Source organism: Aedes aegypti, chromosome 1 (genome assembly GCF_002204515.2).
Source record: "Aedes aegypti strain LVP_AGWG chromosome 1, AaegL5.0 Primary Assembly, whole genome shotgun sequence".
Lineage (NCBI taxonomy): Eukaryota > Metazoa > Arthropoda > Insecta > Diptera > Culicidae > Aedes > Aedes aegypti.
Window position 1 is genome coordinate 53,870,100 of NC_035107.1, and position 18,888 is coordinate 53,888,987.

At 40.2% G+C, this 18,888-nt stretch overlaps 1 protein-coding gene across 2 annotated transcripts in view; it reads left to right on the top strand.

Annotated features, from left to right (window-relative positions):
- LOC5570655 (homeobox protein B-H1) overlaps positions 1–18,888 on the top strand; it is a 200,655-nt gene that overhangs the window by 156,480 nt on the left and 25,287 nt on the right. For both annotated transcript variants that reach the window (XM_021851348.1, XM_021851293.1), the window contains exon 2: positions 2,116–2,347. In XM_021851348.1, coding sequence (XP_021707040.1) covers positions 2,116–2,347 — 232 coding nt within the window. The remainder of the gene's footprint in view (positions 1–2,115; positions 2,348–18,888) is intronic.

An 18,888-nucleotide genomic window follows, 5' to 3' on the forward strand; every position in this document is an offset into this window, starting at 1 on the left:
CCTATCTGGCATTTCGGAAGGGACACGAAAAACGAAGACCACCAAAAATTTGAGTTTAAACCAAGGTGTGTGACAAAATCTCAGAAACCGAAAAAAAATCTGTTGTTTGGTTTAAATCCAACGGAAAACGTTCAAAAATTGAGTAAACATGTGTTTCTGGCCCAATCTTACTAAAATGGGAACCGGGCTTGAGGACCCCATTGGTAAGAAAACTTTTATTCCCTTATTACCATTTTGTTTCTAATTATTTTCTTAGTTCCTCTCCGGTCTTTTTTAATTCCTCTCTGGTTTTAACGACTGCTGCTACCAGCCCTGTTTGTCGGTGGAATCAACTAGAAGCAACGCATGCTGCGTTGCTAGAGAACTGTATGTGCGAAAATTACCGACCTAATCACCGAGCACAAATCCGCCGACGGCAAACACAGTAGGCCGGGATTGTTTTCCTCTCTCTCTCGTTCCCTATCTCTCTGTTTACAGATCCATTAGCAGCTGCCTAAGTTTGCAGTTAATATTGGCACTAATGTGCCGACACTCGGCAATTTTCGATTGCAAATTACGTCCAGTGTTGATCTTGGCCAAGCGGATGACGATGGATCAAGCGGTGACGATATGATTAACCATTTGGCGGAGATGGCGGGAAGATTGGAACCGATGATCACCATCCGATTGCAGCACCCCTTGGCGCGTGCGTCATTATGACGTCATTATGGATGGATCGCGGATTAGAATGGCTTGGATTGCTAGGATTGGAATGCATTTTTGCGATATTTTTGATCAATTTGACGTCAGGCTATGATTGATACAATCCAACCAATCTCAATCGAACAAATTATGCCAAATTCGGTCCAATAGATCGGATGATGACCATGTATATAATCAACATTGCGAAACTTTTGACTCTACGATGTCTCATCACTAGTAAAAAAGTCAATAGAATGTTAACAATACAAAATATGAGTTTCGGCTCCGTAAAGCGTGGAACGCGATCGAGCCTCAAAATACGGTACATCGAATTGTAGTCTACTTTCCGGTTGGCAAAAAAAAATAAACAAATCCGAAGCAGTGTTGCCAAAATCAGAGAATCATCGTCTTCCTAGGATAAAAAATTCCTACATTTAAGTTAATATGAGTAACCAGTTGGCTACAAAAGTGGCTAGAGTCGGTTAAGACCTAATCAATCGTAAAAGGGTTTCTAGAAGAGAAAAAAAACAAGCAGGGCTATCAGAGCATTAAATTGAGAAATATCCTGAAGAGTACTCATCAATTAGAATTCTGCAGTTGGAAATGCTTTGCGAATTATTCCATGAGCGATGATTGTCATTAAATTGGTGACAATTTTTTTGACTTTTTTCGAGTCAATTTTTGCAAATCAGTGGCCCAATGGTTTTAGGACCCTATTTGTACCATGCAGCGTTGCCAATACTACAGAATTGTCATCATTGAACAATAATTCCTCTGTCATCCCGTAAACTTTGATCCTCACATCATCCTGAACCGGTTCCCCGGTTCGCCGTTCCTCAAAAGAACCATCCAATCCCGCCCTGCTTCGCTTCCCGGCAGGAGCAATTGTGATCGAAAAACGCTGACGTAATGCAGCCTAATAGATTTTTAAATGTCACAATGAGTGCTGCTGTTGCCATCAACAACAATGTTCAGCACGGTAGCTCGCTTACCTCCTGGCGTGCTTTTTACCTCCTCCTTCTTTTGCGTCGTTGTCGCCGTCGTATCGAAATCGTGTTTGATTGTTATTATTGTTATAAATATTTAAAAGCATAATTAAGACTGCGCGCGGTGGCAAAAACTGCACCATCACTGTTCGCTCTCGAATAATAATTGATATCCCTGCGAGTTCGAACGAACGAGCGAGTTGAAGAAGTGGTCGACCAGGCTCCCGGAGGAGTGAGTCACTAGAATGATTAATTGCTCAGTTTTTCTGCACCCGGCCGGGTACAATCCGGGAGTCTATTAAAAATGAATGAAATGTGTCAAAGCTAGTTAAGTATTTGAATGATTTTACACAATATTCCACTCTTTATTTCTTGAGGGGTAGGAAGCTCCTAATCGATTTCTCGAACTATATAGTGACGACATTCTGTATTTCTCTGTCTCTTCCAGGTGGCAAAGACGAGGACGGAAACAGCATAAAGAACGGACTGGGCCTGGGCGGATCGTCCGGGTTGAGTAAAAAGCAGCGGAAAGCCCGCACGGCCTTCACCGACCACCAGCTGCAGACGCTGGAGAAGAGCTTCGAGCGGCAGAAGTACCTGAGCGTGCAGGACCGGATGGAGCTGGCGAACAAGCTGGGCCTGAGTGATACGCAAGTCAAGACCTGGTACCAGAATCGGAGGTGAGTTTCTGGGGAAAACCATACATTCTATTGTGACTGTACTATTTGTAACAATATGTGGACCATACGAATGATGGTACAAATAGCAATAGGAAAACCATAACATTAAACATAGTGAACCATACAGCGAATGTTAACCGAAGCTTCTTTCGCGATTGTATCGTAACCATTCAAAGACAGTTGTTTCTTTTGATACCCAGTTCTATGTGTACCATATGGTATATAGTATTTGAATGTTTTTCAAGCCATTCAATCTATTATTATTATGAATTGTAACTTGATTGTTGTTTTTACCATTCATTTAATGGTACAATAAGGGGGTTCTCATTTCAGCTGTATCGCTTACAATAGAACAGTACTCAAACTTTACCTAGACTTCTGATAAACTATCAAATATATAATATTTGTGTTGTATTCACACCATTCATTGTGGTGTAATCGTTTTGTTTGAAACTGTTATTGGATTGCAGTTTCTACTATTCAGCTTATGGTTTGAAATTGGCTTTTCCCATCAGGGCACCCGATTGGAGTGACGATAGTCAGCCGATTGATAGGAAGAGTGAAACTTTCAACTAACTATCGCTGACATTTCATGGAAAGAGGATGGGCTTTTCTCCCCATCTATTGGGTCTTTCTATCCAGCAAAAGCTTGATTGTACGACAGCTTGTGTGAACCAACTTCTGGAAGGAGACTCTTCGTCCCTTGCTGGTTTTGCGTAAGTGTCTCTGCATACGGGTCCGCCAATCGGCTTTGGCCCTTCAGGCAGGATTATGATCGAATAGGGTCCAAAAACTGTGGATAAAACTTGATTTTCTTAAATAGCACGACAGAGGATGGTTTTGCTACTACACTGGCAAAGTTTCCCGCTTAAATAACGACAACATTATATATAAAAATGGATTCAAATTTAAACATTGACACTTTTGATCACGTTTGATGTTCACTTAGTCGTCAAAAACAACACAGAGGTTCAACTTTTTAACACTAGGATTGTTCCTATCTGACATTTCGGAGGGAACACGAAAAACAAAGTAAATCCAAAAATTGAGTTAAAACCAAAGGGTGTAACGAAATTTCAAAAATCAGAAAAAAATATTTTTCGTTCGTAAACCATCGGAAATCATTTAAAAATTGAGTGAACATGTGATTCTGACCTAAATTTAAGCGTTTGGCACTAAAATTGGGACAGGGCTTTAGGACGCTATACAAATAGTCATACAGTCAGAATTGTTTCATCAGCAAAGATCTTTGCTACCGGTGAATACCTTGCTACAATAGATGGTAGTCTATACTGTCATCATCATTCGATATTGGTTTTCAATTGTACCTATATCGTTTTAAGATACTTAAGCTTTACAGTATCATATACTCTGTCTATAATCCATTAACATAATACACATTTTGCAATAGCTCATTGAATCGGAGTGCGTTCAGTCTCAAAATATATTTAGCTTAAGTTCTTTACAAACAGACTACGATTGCATGACATTTTGGTAGTTTTCTTATGAGACTATATTTACTCATACCCAAGCTTCAAAAACAGGAACAAATTTTCTCCAAATATAAGCATCCCTCACAGAACTGTTTAGGTTAGTTCTAAGAATGTTACTAATTGCAACTTCCCAGGTTCGTATCCAGCGTTTTTTGAGCGTTAATGACCGCTTCAAGCAAGCTCGCATTCTGGGAGGAATTCAATGGTTAGACATTTGACTTGGGTCGTTTGACAGCTAATCGATAAATTTGATGATCTGGCTTATCGATTTGCTGTCAAACAACCCGCCATGCCAAACGTCAAATCGCCAAAAGCTCGTAAAAAGCTGGATATTCCGCCAAACGTTAATAAACGAATATTTATAAGAACTGCATTAGAATGATTTGTAACGCTAAATGCTTGGTGGATACTTTAAAAGACAATTTACACCGTCTTCAGCCATAAGCTGCACAGACTGAACATAACTTACATTAGACAACGGATACACGATACGACCAGTAGACCAATGAAGAATTTTTCGTTTGACGAAAAGTTTTCTCCGACTGGGGCGGGAATCGAACCCACACTCTGTAGCACAATACGCCTAAACGACTGACGCCGCTAACCGCACGGCTACGAAGCCCACAAGTTATGCTCTTATGTTCCGTCATTCCGGTTTTAACTTAGATGTCAGCGACTAAGGCAATGCGCTCGGTGTTATTAAAGTACTAATGTTCAGCTACTACTATTGCGACTTTTGCATCCATTTAGACTCATAAATAAATTATTATCACTGTCGAATCAGGCAAACGTTTTCGTAGTGCTTGTATACATTCAAGCAAGGTCTGTCATAAGAAAGGTTGTTTCAGATTTTTGACAGTTGGCCAGTTAGCCTACCTAGATAAACGGACCTTGCTATACGCAATTGTGTGATTTGTGTGCAATAAATCGGACTGTGATAATCGTTGAGCCTAATCGTGGAAAAATGTCGCAACGAAATCACGCCTGGATGGATAACAAAACTATCACAGAGATCTAAAGATTCGTGAAAGGCCCATATGATTACGAGCTGACTGTTTTTATGCTTGGGTCTGCTTATAAGATTTTTTTCCTGAGATCTTATGACTCATGTAGACTTCTACATCTAAGTTATCTTGTAAATATAAAATAAAAACGTAGTTCTTCTTTCAGTTATCTGGATTCTTCACTTAATTTTTTATAGAGGTCTCCTTAAAAATCCAGACAGAAGTCTCCACAAAAGTCAAGAGAAGTTCTTCACAGTTATATGCAGAGAAGTCTAGAAATGGTCTCCCAGAGGGCTCCACAAAAGTCCGCTGTATGCTTCTCCACAACATTGTCCACAAAACTCTACACAAAGGACTCCTTTGAGGTTTTCACAGAAATCTATTCAGAAGTCTGCACATGTTAAAACATGAGTCTACACCAAAATTTCTACAAATGTGTGCATAGAATGAGGTGAGAAAACTTTACATCAGAAAAATGTTCAGAAAAATGCTCTGCAGCACTAAATGGGTTGTTTAGTGAAGACATATTCGCAGTTTCTTTTAGCTTGATTGAAAGAGCACTTTTTTCTATGCATATCACTATTTTATTGCACTTCTATATCTTAACGTTCCAACGAAACGAAAAGCACCCCCGCTAATTTGACCGGCACCTTATGCAAACCATCGGGGTTCATTTTTAATTTGAACATCTAGTCACCCTAGAAACGTGTTTCTGGTTACCTCTTTCACTGTTTTGTTTTGATTCTGCGTTCTGTTCCACAGCGTTCCATTTCACTTTACTCCGTTCCATGAGCTAAATGACGTTTGAACCATTTTTAATCTGAACGATGTTCAAATTAGCGGTGTACAGATTAAAAAGTGTTCAGATTAAACGTGGTCAAACCAACGGGGGTATCCGGTATAAACTTTTAAATCGCATGATACTGATAAGCGCAAAATCACCTAAATTTATGCTCTGGCCATACTCCCTCGAGCACGTGGCCTCAATACTGTTGTAGTGTTCTAATCTGATTATCACCTCATATGCTGTTGCAGTGTTTCTTCTGTTATGAAACATTTCAAAAGTTCCAGAAGATTCTTTGAATTAGACAGTAGAATCTTACCAATTATTCTAGCATATTCTCCCGAATAGCTGTAGCAGTGTACTATGATTCATTGTCATTTTTCAAAATGACAGTTATGTTGAAAAGACCATCGACTCAGGGAAATATAGAGTCATTGAACAGGAATGTTTTGGAAAGCTGTTTTAAGGGATCATCATACAGTTTAACCTCCATGAGTCGATGTTCCATGACTCGATATCGACTCATGGAACCATACGAAAACCAAAGTTTCATGGTTACTATGATGGTCCCTCAAACAGCTTTCCAAGGAATCTATTTTCACGACACGATATTTCCATGAGTCCATGGTCCCTTCAGATATCGACTCATGGAGCTTTAACTGTATAAAGCATAAAATTTTGTTCAAGTGTGCATCCATGAGTCGATATCGAGTCATTGAACATCGACTCATGGAAGTTTCACTGTAAATTAAATTAAAATAAAAAATCAAACTCGAATATTTGGTGCACATTCATCTCATTCATGTTTATCTTGCATTAAATACAGTCACCCTACAGTTATGGATCAACTAAGAGTCATTTTTTAGAATAAAATATGATTACAAATCATGGTGACCTTGTACAAAACAAAATTATCCGCCTGGCAATGCCAAATATAGTTGTTTTCGAGAATACACATAAAAAATCGCGGTTATTTACAAAAAAGTGTCGATTTCGATAGAAATTTAAAACTTTGTCCATCCCACAGATGTGGATCAGTGGAACAGGAGGGTCCTTATTATGGATCAAATCGACTCATATTATGGATCAGAACACTATAAAAGCAATTTATTCGTGAAGTAAACGAATGGTGCGATAATGAAAGCATACGTTTCGGCGTCTCTTTCGAAATCGTCTTATCGTAGATTCATAACTGTGGTATGGGTTTCAATGCCCCACAGTTATAAACCAACGATTCTATGGATATTGATGATATTTTATTTCATACGGAAGAATACACACTCAGCTCAAATCACCGAAGTCGGTAATTCGTTTACCGAAATCTCAACAGCTGAACGGTCGGTAATTCATTCGGTAAACGAATTAATTACTGAACGGTCGGTAATTCGAAAATTACAGCTCAGCTGTCAAAAACAACCGAATGTTCGGTGATCGTTTACCGAAGAACGGTAATCTCGGTGCTCACGTTTTCTCTCGGAATCTCACATTCTCACTAAGAAAAAGAACCAAACTATGCACAATATATCATCTTTATTTTATCAAACAAATCATACAATTGCGTGCATCCTGCTCCGTCGAATACAAAAAGAAAAGTGAAGGTAGATTCCATTTAAATGAGGGGAGAGGAGCACCCGATGATCCCGATGATTTTCACTTGAAGCGATACCGGTGGAAGCACGATCCGATACATTGGCTTCAGATGCATACAAGAACTACCGTCGCTGATATATGGCCTCGATCTGGACTGCGAATAATGTTGATGGTTAATACGTTATACATGCATATAGACTAGTTGACTTACCTCCATCGTTATAACATTTGGACTACTTTTCAATTTAGTTAAATTAACTCTAATAAACATAAAAACGTGCACCGATAAGAATTCCGCGGCAACGGGAAAAAAACGATTCAACGCTGTCAACAAGCCATCTACCGAAGTCGGTGATCTATGAGCACGATTACCGAAATTTCAGTACAATATTTACAGTTTTCGGTAATACTGAAGATTTACAGATCCTTCGGTAATATATTTGACAGATTGGCCATGGTTCACCGAAATTCAGTAATTTCGATGATGGTAATCTGTCAAAAAGTGGTCGTTTACCGAAATATCGGTAATTTGACGAATTACCGACCAGATTCAGTAAATTTATTTACCGAACACTCACAGTCTGTTTAAGTGTGTAAAATATGCTAGAAGATGTTATGATCGATTGTGATGCTGTACAGATGTATGGATCACGTAGATAAAATGTGTTCTGCGTAATTGCAACTCTTTTCGATGAGATATTCCGTTTGAGCCAACTTTGATCCATATCTGTGTGCTATCCATAACTGTGGGGTGACTGTACGTCGAACTCAATTTTGAACCAACCCGAATCAAGTTTGACCAAATTACAATTTGCTTGAAGTTGATTTGTTCATGTCTTAGTCATTAACCAAACTCCTTAACAGGCGACGATGATGAAGGGTTCGAGAATATTCTACGAATAGGAATGAACAAAGTTCCAAAGAACTCCAGAATATTCTGTCAAAGAGCAATTGTAGTGCTCCACAATTTGCAATTGTAATGTTCTTATATTAAATTTGACCGTTGTAGTGCTCTTAAATTATTGTTGTAGTGTTCATCGAAACTTTTCGATGAAACATTTCAAAGCGTTACTGACAGACAGACAACTCTGGGATTTTATATACATGATGTTTATTTTATAAATGAATAAAAAAATATATCAATCCATCGACTCAATGACATTTCAATTTACATAATACAGCTCGTCCCGAAGTAAAATTTGCCAAGGGGTGATTCAAAAGTGATTTCCATACTAATTTCTAACGTGTTTTAAAAATAGTTCCAGATCCTGGAAAATTGTGAAATTTTGGATTCTAGTTCCATTTTAAACGTAGCTTCAAAATATTTAAGAAACTGGAAATCACTAAACAAGCCAATTGAATTATTTCTCCAATGATGACTACAGCAGACTCGATAAGAGCCTCCACCCAATTCTTCATAGAGGTCTTCTCACAGATCAAGATCGAGGGTTCCACAAATGTCTCCATAGCAGGCACTGCAGAACGCTTCACAGATATTTCCGAAAAGAGGTCTCCACGAATTTTCCTTTGTTTTCTTTGAAATTTTCACAGAAGTCTTTAAAGAAGTCTCCACATAAGTCAACACAGAAGTCTCTACAAAAGTGTGCATAGAATGAGGTAAAAAACTTAATATCAGTAAAGGCAAAGCGTAGAAAAAAAAATTACTGCAGTGTAAAGAGCTTCTAGAAACTCGACAATAAGAAACACTTGTGTACTTTGCATAGTTATGTCAATTATGAACCCAGCAGTTTTACAAAAAACTCCCATGAAGAAGTGGATTAAAAGTGTGAGGAGTTCAACTGGGGTTTTAATCAAATTTTTTACAACCATTGTACTAGAAATCTTGTCATTGATTGAAAGTTCCGAACTTATCTGCTGATTTTGAACAGAATCAAAACAAAACGCTCGCGAGCATCAGAGTGCTGATTCAGTCACATCTGTCGTTCTCGCGAGTAAACGAAGCGTAAGTGATTCGTGAACGTGTTCGGTGCTGTTTAGGGGTCATGCACAAATTACGTCACGCTCCAAGGGGGGGGGGGGGAGGGGGTTGAGCCAAGCGTGACAAGCCTTACAAAATTTTCAGAGGACTCATACAAAAAGTGTGACAAAGGGGGGGGAGGGGGTCGAAAAAGTTGAAATTTAGCATGACATAATTTGTGTACCATCCCTTAGAGTTAATTGCGCTTTTGGAAAAAAAAAACAAAGCTGATGCCCTTTTGAGATATATGGTTTTCAAAGAGCTTTTAATAAAAACTGGTTGTTTACATTGGATTTGATGGATATACAATAGATTTGTATGTCAAAGCCATAATTAATCTTACCTTGTTTGATTACTCGCGAGTAAATGTTCGCGAATTTTTGCTTTTTCTTTTGGCATTTTCTTTCGAGCTGGTGGGTGCGAACTGTGAGTAGCCTGTTCGTAAATTCTGTCATGTTTCTTTGGCGATGGTTTACATCGTGAAAATTCCTCCAGGAATTGTTTTAAAAGTCGTACAAGAAAGAGCTTTATATGAACTCTGCAAGATATTCTATCTTTTCTTAAATTTTTTATAAAATCTTGTTTCATCAAATAACACGATGAAGCGTATTCTGCTACTTTGACAAATGTTCCCGCTCAAATAACGGCTATATAATATTTAAACATTAATTTTAAAAATGGGTTCATGCCACATTTGCTCTTGTTTGACATTCACTTAGGACCGATTTCTTCACCTTCGCTTAAACCACGTGGAGGTGAGGTCAACGGCTCTTCCCTGTCCCCCTCTGGCTATGCTCATGGACAGCTCCATTTGATTTGTGTGGCAGGCGTTACCGACGTACTCTGCAGCGATGCAGGATCATTCCTTGACCGTTTCTTGTCCTATCCTTTTGCACAGAACTTGTGAACAGCGTACTGCCCATAACTGCATAACAGTCACATTCGACATTTTTGACAAATTGGAGTTAATACCATGGAGAGTCATCAAATGATAAATACTTTCGATCAACTTACTGAAATCTGTGAGATTGTTCTAAAAAATTCGAAAAAAATACCAAGTTGTTTTGTCACATTGGTAATAATAACCGCATAACAGTCACACTGAGATTATAAATGAGCCTTGTAATGTAATAGCAATGAAATTTCTATCAGAATTATTTTCTGACTATTCACCTAGTATGCGATATCAGTTGTACAACACATCAGCCTCAAATAAGCTCTTTTGAGTTCCTGGTAATTTTTAGAAATTTTAGTTTTCTCCCATACTGCCATAAAATGCACACTTAATGTTCCATTACTCAATGCCTACTTTTGTCGAATGTTACAAATATGCAGTTATGGGCAGCGTACTACCCATAATTAGATTTTATTTATTTCTTTCTCGGGATCTCATGACCTGGAAATTCATGGAGGCTTTCGTATGAGTCGCCTTCCAAATAAAAAAAATGCAGTTGTTTCTTCAGTGAATGTCACGAGAAGAGTTCTCCACAAAAATCTTCATGAAGGTCTCCTCAGAGATCATGATAGAGCCTCCAAAGAAGTCTCCACAGAAGGCACTGCAGAATGCTTCACAAATATCTCCTAATAGGTCTACATAAAGACAGGATTGATAATACTTCTCAACACTACCAGAGTTCGGTAGCATACTCTAAAGCAGCATACAACTCCGCGAGGCCTGTTTTGTTCGGACGGGTCACTCAACAGTTCTATTAAGGCCGCACGGGACGTCATCATAATCACCCTATCCATTTCAAGAAGCAAATTCCAAGAACCACTCCATATATCGATGCGAAAATGTATCACTATGATTCTATATATGTAGTGCACAACTCAATACATTTTCAGCTTCATCGGTTCACTAAAACTCGAGATTTGCTTTCACAAAGTTTTGATGATTATTGCTAAAGTGTGATGAAAGATAGGCGAAATAACACGGTCTCCCGTGTCGCCTTAAAGTGTGAGTAAGGGTCAGCATAGAAGCAAGAGAGAAAGAGTACCATAAAAAATCTTCGCATTTCGGTGCACTCTCACTCGAACCGTTTGAGGATTCGCTCACTGAATTTTGCGTTTAATTTTTACTCCTCAGAAAAGCCTCGAAATCGCCTTATTTTTGCACCGCAGAAGAGCTTCTGTCAAGCCTAGAGCAGAGCCCGTGTTTCACGAAAATAGCACGACATCACTCGAACATCAAGGAGTAAACGGGTGAAGTCGTTTTGGGTTGCTTTGATCCTCACTCTTTCGACAACAATGCAAAGAGTGAAAGTAAGAGATGCTCAAATAGGTATCTCGACAGAACTCAAAAAAATTAATCCGTTAGAAAAGTACTCATCGTGCTTTCATTTTCGAACGAGTACAAATCAATTAAGACAACTGACCTCGGAGTATTAGAATTTATTTCTTTCATATTAAAAACGGGTTGTTAGTAGGTTTGTCAGAAGAATTTGTGACATCCAATATTTGAACAACAGTGACTTATTTTCAAACCTTCCAAGTAATTTCATATTTACGGTAAAAACGATCTTGATTGGGACAAAATCTCCTCATTTCCTCTGCACCAGCTTCAAGCAAACAGAAAATCACAGCAAAACGTCACCGACACTAATGAATCAAAAGTCTGATTTGATAAAAGTGATTATACTGCGGACAGCTCCACCACACTCAGCTGCTCCGAGTACCGAAACGGCCGCCGTTGTTTGATGGCGAAGGAACAAAAGCAACGGCAATTAAAACAAAAGCGGTCACTTGCGGCGGTGGCGGTGACCGCCGGCCAAAGAGCGCAACAAATTAGGCCAATTTGGAGAGCGATATCTCGTTAAAGCGACAACATCGTCGTCTCCGTTTGCTCCTAGACCGAGAGTAGAGGGGCAAATAGGCGAATCAGTTTTGAAAAACTCGGACACCCTTTGTCGGCTGCCAGAAGCTTCCAACCAAAGACGGAACATCTGAGACAGAGGGAGAAAACAAAATCACCACACCAGCAGTGATATCAATGATTGCTCGCAGACACTTTCAATTAGGCAGCTCTAAAACAAATTTCCGCCTCTTGCCGTCGACCGCTCTCCATCCATCCAAGTAGGGGCATCAAAGTGATTTGGCACTCTTTGGGGTCGCTCTCGAGTAGTGCCTGCGCGCCTACTTCGTCTTTCGAACTCTGGGCTCTCGGTCTACCGAGAGCGGGTAATAATTAGAAGATGATACAGTGGAAAGCCCGACCGAAGCAGGAGAAAGAATCCACCGTCAAGGAGGGAGTTGCTGAGTCAGTTTCCGGCGCCGATGACGACGACTACCATGCCACATCGGCAACAGCAGGATCTCGGCTGAAGTGGCGCCAGCATCGGCACCAACTCCGGAAAGGTTTTTAAGGAGAGATCCTTTTTAATGAGAGGGAATGGGAAGCGCCGCAATACCGGGCGGGTGAGGTGAGCTCTTACCGAAATCCAATTATGATCGAGCGTGAAAAGGAGGAGGATGGAAGAAGCGGTTGGCGACGACGCCAGGCAAATTGCAATGATCCGGGGCCTAGTGCATGTATAATCCTCTAGCTTCCTGCTGGCAAACGGGGTCCGAAGTGTCACAGAGTGCGCTGTCCTCATTTCAGAAGGTGCTGCACACAAGTGTGAAATGACAAATGGGATTATGTGAGAGGAGCAGGGCTGGTAGCGGATGACTGTATTGAAGTCAGTCATTATGAAGCCCCATTTTGGAAGCATTTCTACTAAAGTCACTTTTTTAAGACAAAAAGGACCAATTTCTTCATCTTCGTTTAAGCTGTAAACCACGTTTAACCACACAGTACCAAAAAATAATGTGATTTACGTCTTTTGGGATGCACATAAAAGAAGCGAGCCGAATGTCGTGAATTTGTGTCCAATTTCAAATACATTAGTGTCTGATTCGGGAAATGTCGATCACGGTTCCATCATTTTTGTATCCTTTAACATGTAAAATTACATTTTTTGTTCAATACGTCTTCACGGACACGTTTTTGTGTCGTTCCATCACTTACATCATGTGCCATTCAGTCATAACCAGAATTACGTCCAGAGTAGTTTTCATTATTTTTAAGAGCGCATATACATAGTTAAGCTAGGTTTAGGACTTAAGCGATCGTGAAGAAATCGCTTAAATGCCACTTTTTCATCTAAAATAATCAACAAGTAATCCATCTATTTTGGCTAGATCTAAGACAAGACGTGTCAGGTCAAATTACTTACAAGAACGAAACCAATTGTCTGTAAAAAAAAGACTACTTCTTTTTAGCAAAGGCCTACTTTTACATCGCTGAGTTGAAGTGCAACAGGGCACTTTGTTGACCGCCCGGCGGTGTTAATAGTTCATAAATTAGAGTTTTTATCAAGTTTGAAATTGTTCCATGAAATTTGTTTGTTTTAATTTTTATATTCGATGTTAAGCTAACCACAGCCCTGCAGAAGGTACGGATAAGAAATCGGTTAGGGCGAAGAGGTCATACCTCCTGATAGTCAAGTCCCCGGACCCTACAGGGCTGCTAATTAATCACCGGTGTGCTATTATGCTCGTTACACTGAACGAGGAGATTTGTCCTGAAGCTAATTACCACCCTTGCTAACGACAGTCAGTCGCTTAAGCCAGGATTGGCTTTGATAAATCGACGGTTTGCGGGTGCAGAAGCAGGACAATCGCAATCACCACAGACAAACGGACGTACGTGAAACACCCTTATTCATCAAACCACTCGTTTGTTTTTAAATTCGTTTTGTTACATATTTCACAACCAGAGACGTGCGCAATGTTTTCCTTCGTGTTTGACGTTTTTCACTAGAGCCATCTGCAGGTATTGTTGCGCACCAAGTGACAATACGGTCCTAAATTTTTTGATAAAATCTTGTTATTATTGAATAACACGAAAGAGCGTGTTTTTGCTACTACTTTGGCATTTTTACCCGGTCAAACAGCCGCTATATCATATTTAAACTTTAACTTAAAAATGGATCCAAATTTGAACTTTGACAGTTTTGATCATGTTTGACGTCCATGAAGTCGACAAAAGCGCCTCATAGGTTCAACTTTTTTGCACTGGGGTTGTTCTTATCTGATATTTTGGAAGGGACACGGAATGGACATGGAATACACCTAAAATTTGAGATTAAACCAAGGGGTGTGCCAAAATCACAAAAACCGGAACAAATGTTTCTTGGACTTAAACCAACAAAACACACTTAAAAATTGAGTAAACATGTATTTCTAAAGTAAACATTTGGTACTAACATTGGAACAGGACCTTAGGACCCTATTATGTGAAGTGGGCGATGGATTTCAAAGGAAATCGTTCTATGTGTTACATCTGTTAATCTGTGCTATCACCCTCTCCTCGCGTACAACTAAAACGCAAAGGGCGAATCATACGCGCCGTCGTAATTTATAGTTTATATGCAAATTTGGCACATGCAAACAGGCACATGTACGCCAACAGAGTCAGACAACGACTCTGGAGAGATCTCGTATGAATAAATTTGTTAGTTTTGTGTTAATTTCTTTCTGAAGAGGGGTACGACACTCGAGGCTTTTTACGATTGTCGAAACGGGCCATAAAACGTCAACCACTCGCGGCCTACTACTGTGGAATGAATTTTTGACGAGCCACCGAGCGAAATTGTTGAATTGTGCGGCCCGAAAAAACAGGCGCTAATAAATCAAATTCAAATTAGTAACGACCGGCGCACGCATTAACGATTTATGATTCTCGTTGAGTTGAGCTGATTTCCATTTTCGATTCAGTTCCGAAGTCCTCGGGATCGCTTCCGTAGGATCTTTCTCCACACGAGAAGGGTTTTTTTTTCTGTGTGTGACAATTCTCGCTAGCGGCGACAATTTTTTTACGATTACCGAAATTAATTTGTTAGCTCGCCATTTAGATGGTAATTCGATGGGTTGACGACTATCAATTGTGGTGAATCTCGAGGACGACCCGTTCCCTTTGGTCGCGGTCATAAATCACCGAATCGTTCCCAAAGTGGCTCTCAATTAGACAGAGTTGAGTGGAACGACGGAACTGTTATTGCTCGGTTTCGAATTAATATTGGTGGGGTACTCAATAATGGAAGCTTTGTCACGGACGGTTGAGATTGTTAAGAGGTTCTTGTGTTAGGTATAAATATTAACATTTTTAGAAGTATTTTTTGTTCGACCAGTCACAGCATTTCGATTCCAACCGATTCCAGTCATTCGATTGGGTTAATTTGCGATGAAATAGCACAATATTAGAATGCTATTATATCTCAATTTTGGTATTGGTATAATTATTTCAATTTTTTGTTCCAATGACATTTCAGTCCATAGGATGACAGTTCATTCTGTCTTGCGTCGTGTATAATAAAGGCGTATCTACAGTGATCGATTTTCCCTTTGGATTGTTACGGAATTCTGTCGATTTCTGATAAATTCTGCAATTTCTACAATCTATTCAACAATCTGCAAGTAAAACCATGAAAACTTCCTACTGAAACAAGAATAACAGTTAAAATAGGGTCTTAAAGTCTTGTCCCAATTTTAATACCAAACGCTTAAGTTTAGATCAGAAACACAAGTTACCTTACCCCTTGGTTTGCACTCAAATTTTGGGTGTATTTTGTTTTCCGTTTCCCTTCCGAAATGTCAGATAGGAACAACCCCAGTGTTAAAAAGTTGAACTCCTGTGGTGTTTTTGTCAACCGAGTGAACGTCAAACATGATCAAAAGTGTCAATGTTTTATGTTTTCAGCCGAGTCTAGTACACGACACTGAAGACGGCCTTTCAATTGAGGTCGAAATACGCGTATCTGTCAAAAGATACAAACTCTAGTGGAATTAAATGGTATAGTACTAAATTCGTTTTTTTTTTATCTACTTAAATTTACATCGGTAGAGGAACGGTGCAAACACGAGGCTGACATTTCCATTGAAGAACTGTCAAAGAGCTTCCCGATCAGCTGATTTGAAACGTCTTGTGAAAAGGCCTATCAGGCTATCCATGATACAGCTGCGATCGAGCTTTTGACGTTCCGCGATCGGAGTGACCGTTCAATTACAAAAGAAAGTGTTAAGCTCTGATAACACTAGCATGGTTTGTTTACCCTATCGTTTCAGTTGCATGTAAACTTATAGCTATCAGTCCTATCGCGTAAAGTCCTGATGGATTACCTTATCCTAACACCCCCGCTCAATGTCCGGAACATGCCAATCCCAAGTTGGCTCTATGCTTCTGGAACGAACTTAGCGGTGAACCCTTGGTCATGATGTCCGATACCTTTTCATCAGACGGGATGTAATGGACGCCCACATGCCTCCGCTGAATCTCTTCCCGGATGAATCGGTGCTTGACGTTGACCGGCATTACGCTCCTTTTGGATAACTCGTATACAGCGATTCTCAGCGCCAGTCTCCGATGAGAGGAGTGTGATGGTTGATTGGTTCCTGGTCAGTCAGCCAACAGTTGAACCACATACCCGGATGACATATCCTGTGAGCGAACGCCTATCGACAGGGTCATTCGCCCGATCCGCACCGTCAAAAGCTTCGATTACCGGTGCCGAATTCTTCACCGAGAACACTAGCCCCAAATCCAGTGTTCCTTGAATGTACCGCAGTGCTCGAATCGCGTGCACCCAGCTTAGGAAGCTTACTGCCGCATACAAGTTCGGCCTGGACGTCAATGTCACGTACGTGATACAACCGATTCTCGGTATGTTTGGCTTCCTCTCGCTTCTTCAGGCGCAGACGGCACTCGATCGGCACTGAAACAGCCTTGCACTGGTGTATGGTGAAACGACAAAGTGAATAGGGGCCTAAAGCCCTATCTTAATTTTAGAACCAAACGATTAAGTTTAGGCTAGAAACACATATTTACTCAATTTTTGAATGATTTTCGTTGGTTTAAGGTCAATAAACATTTTATTTCTGATTTTTGAGATTTTTTTTAGAGTGTGTTTTGTTTTCCGTGTCCCTCCCGAAATGTCATGTCAAATATGAACAACCCCAGTGTTGAAAAGATGAGCCCCTGTGGCGTTTTTGCCAACTTAGTGAATGTCAAACATGATCTAAAGTGTCAAGGTTCAAATTTGAACCTATTTTTTAAATTAAATTTTAAATGTTATATAACCGTTATTTTAACAGGAAAAATTGCTAAAGTGGTTGCAAGAACATGCTCTTTCGTCATATTAAATAAAAACAAGATTCCATTAACAATTTTAGGACCCTATTCTACAGAAATCCTCTCTGGCTTATCCGAAGAACTTTTCGCACAAGGCCTATGTCCATCATTTCGAAACCCGTCTGAAACAGCGGAAACTTCTTCTTCAGCATCACTGTTTTCATCGGAATCGCTCCGACTCGAACGATTTGGAAACACATCAGAACAACACTTCGGTTCCGCATCCCCTTCCAAGCTCGTTAGCCTTTCGTCCTCCATGAAGACAACGTTACGCGCAATGGCGATCTTTTCTCTGCTTAAGATCCCATACTCAGTACCCACAGGCAGCGTACCCTACGAATACTTCTCTCCAGGACTACCCTTCGAGCTTCTTCCTACGTTCCTTGGGAATGTACGTCCACGTGGACGTAAATGTCGGAATCGAATGCACGCAGATCTCAAACGTTGGGTCAGCGACCCTCCCAAACTTCGTACGGTGTCTTACCTTGACCGATCTTACTAGCAAGGCTGCGATTCACCATGCTTTCATATGATAGGGGTAAACTTGCCAAGATAGAAGCTATTTTCAATATTTTCCATCCTTTCAAATAGGTCATCAAAGTCAACCAGATGTTGCCGCACGTCACTGCCTTCCGCAAGCTCCAGTTTTGAAACCTTTTTGATCAAAGCAACCTTTCCCACTAATACAATACTCCATAAGCAGCATCAATGCCTCTCTTGCTGTGCCTGTATCTTTGATGATCTCCAGCTGGGCGTCTTCCATTCACTCATCTTTCGTCTTCCATTCAATCGTTCTTCCCTTATCCCTTGTTTCAGCGCAAATGTAACTCCACAGAACTTCTCGAGCCAACACCTGACGGGCGCGAATCGTCCAGGTTTCATAGTTGTCGTACGATAAACGCCTAATTCCCAGCTTCGAGAAATCCATTTCGTCCTCCTCCTAGACGATTACTTCGGCCTAAGACAAGACGTGACAGGTCACAGTACAAAAATGAATACAATTGCCTGTCAAAAAAGACCACTTCTCATTGGTCGTTTTGGCAAAGGCCAACTTTCACATCGCTGAGTTGGATTTCAACAGGGCACTTTGTTGCTAGCCCGGCCGTGTTGCTAGATCGTAAATTAAAGTTTCATAAAAAGTTTGAAAATTTTTCATGAAGTCTTTTTGTTTCGAATCCTTTTTTGATTCCATGTTAACAAGATTTGCTTAAAATGAATACTGGTAGCACTGGCTTTTGTATCGTCAAGAATATCGACCGAAAAACAACTGGGCAGTCTTAGTTGAGCTGTCACGTCCTGTCCTAGACTTCGGCCAGAAACGAAACACAGATGGACAAAACAAAATTCCTACGCCTGCTATGTTTTCGCATCTACTAACGTTATTGCAATTCATATCTCCAAAACTTTTCTCGAAAAAGGGGCGCTCTCTGCACGTGCTCGCATCTCGATGGCAGATCGGCAGCTGGGGGTTCGGCCACTTTGACCGAAACAAGAGGGTTCGGATATTGCCAATCTTAACAGTGTT